General features: G+C 43.2%; 1 protein-coding gene across 1 annotated transcript in view; it reads right to left on the bottom strand.

Annotated features, from left to right (window-relative positions):
- Window positions 1-7813, bottom strand: part of CUNH19orf18 (chromosome unknown C19orf18 homolog) — a 14005-nt gene that overhangs the window by 4279 nt on the left and 1913 nt on the right. Inside the window, exons 3-4 of the mRNA XM_008068696.1 lie at window positions 7023-7064; window positions 2680-2782 (exon numbers count right to left, since the gene is read on the bottom strand). Of these exons, the coding sequence (XP_008066887.1) occupies window positions 2680-2782; window positions 7023-7064 (145 nt within the window). The remainder of the gene's footprint in view (window positions 1-2679; window positions 2783-7022; window positions 7065-7813) is intronic.

Below are 7813 nucleotides of genomic sequence, written 5' to 3'. Positions count from 1 at the left end.
AGATGAGGTCTCCCTGCCCAGGCGGGTCTCGAACCCACGGGCTCAGGCAATTCACTCACCTCAGCCTCCCAAAGGCGTGGGATTATAGGCTGAGCACCGAGCCCGGCTCCTTAATGTATTTTTAAATGCTTATTCTTTTTTTTTTTTTTTTGAAGCTAGAAAGGAGGTCTTGCTATGCTGCCCAGGGTGGTCTCAAACTCTTGGGCTCAAGCAATCCTCCTACCTCAGCCTCCCAAAGTGCTGGGATTATAGGTGTAAACCACCATACCTAGCCCAATGCTTATTCTTTTCCAAAACACTAAAGAAGTTGAGAATATGTTTAAAAATTGAAAATTGGTATGTGAAAAGTCATATTAAGTTTAAATATTTTATCTATACCTAAAACAAAACTAATTATAATTTTACTTTACTGGTTTAAATAAAAGCAAACTCAGCAATAGTATTTTCAAAATCTACTTGTGGAAAAATAAACCACTAAAAATTGCATGAAAACATGTACCAGTTGGGCTCGGTGGCTCAGCCTGTAATCCCGCGCCTTTGGGAGGCGGAGGTGAGTGGATTGCCTGAGCCCGCGGGTTTGCGACCCACCTGGGCAACTTGGTGAGACCTCATCTCTACAATAAATAAAAAAAATTAGCCGGGCGTGATAGCGCACGCCTGTAGTTCCAGCTACTTGGAAGGCTGAGGCGGAAGGATCGCTGGAGCCCAGCAGGTCAAGGCTGCGGTGGCCAGGAGCGGCCACTGCACTCCAGTCTGGGTGACAGAGTGAGACTCCAACTCAAAAAAAAAGAAAAAAGAAAACATGTACCATGGTCATGTGGTTTTGGGTTTGCTTGTTTGGTTGGTTTTGGTTTTAGATTTTGCCTCTGGCTCTAACATAGCCTGGTGCCAATGCAACTGTGAAAATTGTAAGAATTGACTCTAGCTCAACAACTTAAATGAACACTGAAAGTCTAGGAGATATGCTTTAGTGAGTGATCTTAGAAAATTTTGTTTTTGTTGGCCTGATGTGGTGGCTTGCACATGTAATCCCACCACTGTGGGAGGCCAAGGCGGGAGGATTCCTTAAGGCCAGAGTTTGAGACCAACCTGGGCAACACCGTGAGACCCTGTCTCTTAAAAAAAAAAAAAGAAAGCCGGGCTCGGTGGCTCAGCCTGTAATCCTGCGCCTTGGGAGGCTGAGGTGAGTGGATTGCCTGAGCCCGTGGGTTTGATACCCGCCTGGGCAACCTGGAGAGACCTCATCTCTACAATAAATCAAAAATTAGCCGGGTGTGGTAACGCGCGCCTGTAATTCCGGCTACTTGGAAAACTGAGGCAGAAGGATCGCCGGAGCCCAAGGGGTCGAGGCTGTGGTGGCCGGAAGCGGCCACTGCACTTCAGTCTGGGCAACAGAGTGAGACTCGGACTCAAAAAAAAAAAGAAAGAGAGAGAGAGAGAAACAAATAAAGGAAAAGTTTACATTTATTAATATTTTTGTCTATAATAATGAAACATACAGAAACTGAAGTTATATAAACTAAGTTAATGTAGATTGCCACATTAGTTAACCCAGAACCAAACATGCAGGTTACGCTCTCTCATTAGGAAACTTTCTTCCATTTTACCTCTAATCTCATTTGCCTTTATCTGACATTCTTCAGGGTAGTCTTAACATGGTTACTTCAAAAAATATCCCATATCTGGCAATATATTCCTCTTTTTTATACTTAATTCTAATAGAGTAAATAATTGTGTCCTTCCTCAAGTTGTTTCTGATGGGATACCATGGAATCCTAGAACAAGATCCTAGAGTAGGAATCAGAGTCTGTTGGTCACCGCTATTCACACTTCATGGTGTGGCTCATCTTTGCCTACTACTAATTTCAAAATGATAATGTCACTTAAAATAGTTTGACCCCTAGCCGGGCTCGGTGGCTCAGCCTGTAATCCCATGCCTTTGGGAGGCTGAGGTGAGTGGATTGCCTGAGTCCGCGGGTTCAAGATCCGCCTGGGCAGTGAGACCTCATCTCTACAATAAATCAAAAAATCAGCCGGGCGTGGTAGCGCATGCCTGTAATTCCGGCTACTTGGAAGGCTAAGGCGGAAGGATCGCTGGAGCCCAGCAGGTCAAGGCTGCGGTGGCCGGGAGCAGCCACTGCACTCCAGTCTGAGCGAGAGTGAGACTCCAACTCAAAAAAAAAAAAAAAGAAAGAAAGAAAATGAGAGTGGTCGCTCTCTACTGCTTTGCATTGTTAAGATTTCTTCCAAAGTGTCAAGTTCATTTTAAAATGCCACATTTTGAGAGGAAGTCAGCATATCAAATAGTGTCTTTCAGACACTTTTTGCCATGACCCACGGTAAGAAACATGTTTTACTTTACAACTGTGTATGTGTCTCCTATATCTGTCTAAAAAGTTTCAAAATCAACCTTTACTTTAATACTTTAAGTAATGATTTTAATATTTTTTTTTCTGCTGAATTGTATTATGTCTTCTTTTTTTCTTATTTATTTCATGACCCAACATAAGTATAATCCACATTTTGAAAAACACTGGTCTGGAAGTTCTTATAATTTAACAGTTATAAGAATTATCCTAATTGTTATTATTACCATAATCCTTTTGACACTAAATAATAACTTGCTTGATTTGTTATGACTTATTTAAGGATAGCGGATGTTATTTAGCATATACTTACTATATCATATAGGAGATTGCCATACCACATATCAGGGCAACGGTGAAGGCTATACACGCAATTAAAATTACTAGGGAAAGAACAGGTCTATGTGGAATTATTGCTAAAAATGGAAAAAAAAGAAGTTCTTAAAAATGTTATTTTAGCTGTCTCTCTCAGTTAATATATTTATTAATCATATTGTTATTACAAAGGGGAATAGGAGACAAAAATCAGAAATGTCTTTAAAAATAGTATTCTTAATTTTTAAACATACTGAGGTTAGAATGCATAACCTGCATGAACAAACATACTTTGAATTCGCAACAATCCCTGCCTCCCTTTTTTCTCCATCTCCTGTCCTTGGCCAAAGCAAAGCCCTCCCTTTTGCCTTGTAGAGATACTGGATCCCTTTCTCTATATAGCAACATCCAACTTCTGGGTGGCCAAAAGGAAAGTGGCCTTCATTTTATGATTCAAGGGTCACCTTGATGGTCTCAAGTTGTGTGGTGCTGTCATGTAAGGATATTTCAGCGCAGCTTAGGAATTCCACAAACCTTCATTCCAGTTGTCAGATTTGGGGGCTATGGAATGTGCTATAAAACCATCGTTGTTCTTTGTGGGCTCAGGTATATCCTCCTTCTTCATATTATCTGAAATTTTAAGAAATAACCAGACAGTGTTTGCACAAATTGAACAAAGGAACACTTGGCAAAGGAGTTATGTTACTCTGTCACTCAGAATCTGACAAATTGAATAGCTACTCCTTGTCTTCCACTTGGCCTCCCTGCTACTCTGCTCCTTCCCTGGCACAGGACAAACACTTCGGCCAGTTGAGCTGGAAAATCCCTCAATGGAAACTTCCCTCTGCGTGACAAAAACAACCTGGACTGTGACAAAACTGAGTATAAAATAATTTTAGAGAAGATTTAGCTAAGAGTGTGAAATGTAATCCCATCAGTAAACAACATGTATGTATGTTTTCAAATTTTCATAGCAAAATATTGTGGGAGAGAAAAGAACATGAGTTCAGATGGTTTGGGTATGACGAGAATGAAAACTGAATTGGGCATCAGAGAGGTGAACAGAGACCAGGGAAAAGGCAGTATTAGCAGTGTGGCAGGGAAGCAAGCTTGACTGCAACAGGTGCAGGAGAGAACAAGGGAAGGAACTGGAGACAGTGAGTTTTGATAATTATATTGAGAAGCTTTGTATAAAAGAGGGATGAGAATGCATGCAGCTTCTGAAGGGGGCTGAGAGATCAAAAGATGAATTTTGGATTTTAAAATGGGAAAATTGACAGCATATTCGTGTGAGAGTAGAAATGAGACAATAAACTGCAATAATACAGTGTCAATCTATTCAGGCTGCTCTAACAAAATACCATAGACAGGGTGGCCTGCAAACAACAGAAATGTATTTCTCACAGTTTTGGAAACTGGAAGAGCAAGATCAAGGCACCAATAAGCTTGGTGTCTAGTGAAGGCTACTCTCTGGTTCAACAGATGGTGTCTTCTTTGCTATGTCCTCACATGGTAGAAGGAGTGAGCTAGCTCTCTAGGACCTCTCCGTTTTTTTTCTTTTTTTGAGTTGGAGTCTCACTCTGTCACCCAGACTGAAGTGCAGTGGCACCTGATGGCCACCGCAGCCTCAACCCCCTGGGCTCAGGTGGTCCTTCCACCTTGGCCTTTGAAGTAGCTGGAACTACAGTCATGTGCCACCATGCCTGCCTAATTTTATAATTTATTGTAGAGATAAGGTCTCACCATTTGGTGTGCAGCTGAACTTCTGCCTTTTTCCTGTAAATAATTAAGACCTCACCATGTTGCTCAGGCTGGTCTCGAACCCCTGAACTCAGGAAATCCTCTCGTCTCTGCCTCCCAAAGTGCTGGGATTACAGGTTTAGGCCACCACACCCGGCCTCTGGGGCCTCTTTTATAAGGACAGTAATCCAAACTGTGAGGGCTCTAGCCTGTTGACTTAATCACCTCCCAGAGGCCTCATCTCCTAATACTTTTTCCTTCTTTACAATCACTTTATGTCTGGGTATCTTGCTATAATTGATTAAAACAGATCCCAGTTATATTTTGACACTCACTCTGGGTCAGAAGTAAATGCACTGTTTTTACATTTATAAGAATCATCAAGCTGGGCTCGGTGGCTCAGCCTGTAATCCCGCGTCTTTGGGAGTCTGAGGTGAGTGGATTGCCTGAGCCCGTGGGTTTGAGACCTGCCTGGGCAGGTGAGACCTCATCTCTACAAAAAAATCAAAAAATTAGCCGGGCGTGGTAGCGCGCGCCTATAGTTCCAGTTACTCGGAAGGCTGAGGTGGAAGGATCGCCGGAGCCCAGCAGGTCGAGGCTGCGGTGGCCAGGAGCGGCCACTGCACTCCAGTCTGGGCGACGGAGTGAGACTCCAACTCAAAAAAAAAAAAAGAATCATCAGCTGGGCACAGTGGCTGAGGCAGGAGGACCACATAAGCCCAGGAGATCAAGGCTGTGGTGAGCCGTGATCATGCCACTGCATTCCAGCTTGAGCGATAGAGTGAGACCCCAACTCAAAAAATCATCATCATCATCATCATCAATTTCCCTGTCTAGAAGTTGTACTCATTACTAGCTGACAAACAAGATGTGAGTTTATGTTTCCTTATTTCTCTGCCAAGACACTTAGGAAACATTTTACCCACTTTCAGCATGATAGCTGAAAACTGGAATTATGGTATAGTTTTGTAAAATTAAATAACTCAAACTTAAAATAATTTAAATGTAAAGGAACTTTAAATTATTTTGAGTCTCAAGAGGAACGTGGTCATGTAGTCTAAATCATATGGTGTGCAGCTGAACTTCTGCCTTTTTCCTGTAAATAATTAAGACCAGTTAGCAACATAAATTAAGCCCCCTTAGATCACTACTCTTCCTCACAGAGGAATAAATAATCTTTCAGGCTGGGTACAGTGGCTCAGCCTTTAATTCCAGCTCTTTGGGAGGCCGAGGCAAGATGAATGTCTAAACCCAGGGGTTTGAGACCAGCCAGGGTAACTTGGTGAGACCTCATCTCTACAGTAAATGACAAAAACTAGCCAGGCACGCTGGTGTGCATCTGGAGTTCCAGCTACTTGGAAGGCTGAGGTGAAAGGATCACCTGAACCCAGCAAGTCGAGACTGCAGTGGCTGTGAACGTACCACTGCACTCCAGCCTGGGCAACAAAGAGTGAGACTCCAACTCATAAATGAATAAATAAATAAATAATCTCCCTTAGAATACAGTATCTATAACCAAACTGTTGTGTGCACTGGTAGCATATGGAAAATGTTGTGATCCTGCTGGAACTTCTGTCACTGCCTATATATGTGAAACTTTAACTTCTCCATGTGGGAAACGCCATCTTTTGGAGTCAGTGTCTCCACATGGCTATTCTTTTTTTTTTTGAGGTGAAGTCTCACTTTGTCGCCCAGACTGGAGTGCAGTGGCTGCTCTTGGCCACCGCAGCCTCGACCTGCTGGACTCTGGCGATCCTTCCGCCTCAGCCTTCCAAGTAGCCAGAACTACAGGGGCGTGCTACCACACCCAGCTAATTTTTTGATTTATTGTAGAAATGAGATCTCACCAAGTTGCCCAGGCGGGTCTCGCACCCGCGGGCTCAGACAATCCACTCACCTCAGCCTCCCAAGGCGCGGGATTACAGGTTGAGCCACCGAGCCCGGCGCCTATAACATTTTTAAACAATGGGGAAGGTGAGGAACTGACCCACAATAGCTGACCCAATGTAGGCCCTTAGTAGATAGTAAAGAAAGAGAAGGAAGAACGATCTAGAGTGGAAGGAACAGCAAGACACAGGGTGGCCTTCTGGTTTGGAGAACTCCGAAGCAAGTAGTTTTGAGGAGGTTCCAGGAAGAAAAACCAAGGAGGGGAAAAGTTGCTAGAAAGACTGCTGACAGTGGGGAGGGAGATGGGATTAACGGTAGTAAATATCTGTCTGGGAACGGGGAAACACCTCTTATTAACAAGGGTACCTGAACGAAACGTATTTGTATACCTAACCCTTAACTGTACCCCACAATATCATAATAAAAATATTGATTATAATAAAAAAAAGACTGCTGACAGGGCTGCTGTGGATGACTGTGCACTGTGTGTTACACAAAGGGACCACAAATGCAGCCTGTGTTTTACTGACCAAGATGCCAGTCCATGGGACTGTGCTACTTCATCTTTCCAAGCAGTGACACTGCTGATCTAATGTGCACAAGGGGGCTATGTAGGCTCTGTGGTGCCAAGCCCAGTATTCTCTGTAGCCTCACACCATGACTGCTTCAGGAATGTTGTGGATTCTACCCACCCTCCCAGATCCCTTGACTTACTGTTATTCCTCATGAATTTCATGGGGTTACTAGGTAATCTAGCTAGAAGGCCATTGGAGGAGATCAAAAAGGAGAGACTGGTTTAAAATGGATTTAGGAAAATAATGAAGTAACTCAGCATTAGACAAGAAAGCCTAACACATAGATTCCAAACACCTAAGATGGTAAATGTCAATACATTTGTCCAATGTCTAGTAGAAATATGTGAGTTAATTTGCAAAAGCATGTGTTTCATTTGCATCCAGTGTTTCCTGTCACGAATATGGACATTTAATAACATGATACATTGGGTTTTTGGTCTTCTTTTTTAGTCACACAAGTTGGGAAACCTCTGCCCAACTTGAGGACCTGGAGAGACTTAGAGTTGAAGGGGCTATGATTGCAGCAGAAGGTCAGAGAGGCAGTGCCAGGACAAGGGCAGCAGCAATGTCTTTTCCTCAAATACAAATTAAATGTATCTAACAAACAGCATTTCTGTTATATGGAATGGAGATTGTTTATAAGCATTACATGTCTCCACAGGATCGCTGCCTGACTTCATAGATTGTCAGGATTGGTTTTGCTGGGGGTTTTTTTTGTTTTTTTTTTTTTTGAGTTGGAGTCTCACTCTGTCGCCCAGGCTGGAGTGCAGTGGCCGCTCCTGGCCACCACAGCCTCAACCTGCTGAGCTCCGGTAATCCTTCCGCCTCAGCCTTCCAAGTAGCTGAAACTACAGGCGCGTGCTACCACACCCGGCTAATTTTTTTTTTTTTAATTTATTATAGAGATGAGGTCTCACCAAGTTGCCCTTT

This window comes from Carlito syrichta, unplaced genomic scaffold, assembly GCF_000164805.1.
Source record: "Carlito syrichta isolate Samal-C Ts95f unplaced genomic scaffold, Tarsius_syrichta-2.0.1 Scaffold311480, whole genome shotgun sequence".
NCBI classification, from domain to species: Eukaryota; Metazoa; Chordata; class Mammalia; order Primates; family Tarsiidae; genus Carlito; species Carlito syrichta.
Note: the sequence above shows the minus strand (reverse complement) of the source record. Positions and strands in the feature narration are given on the sequence as shown.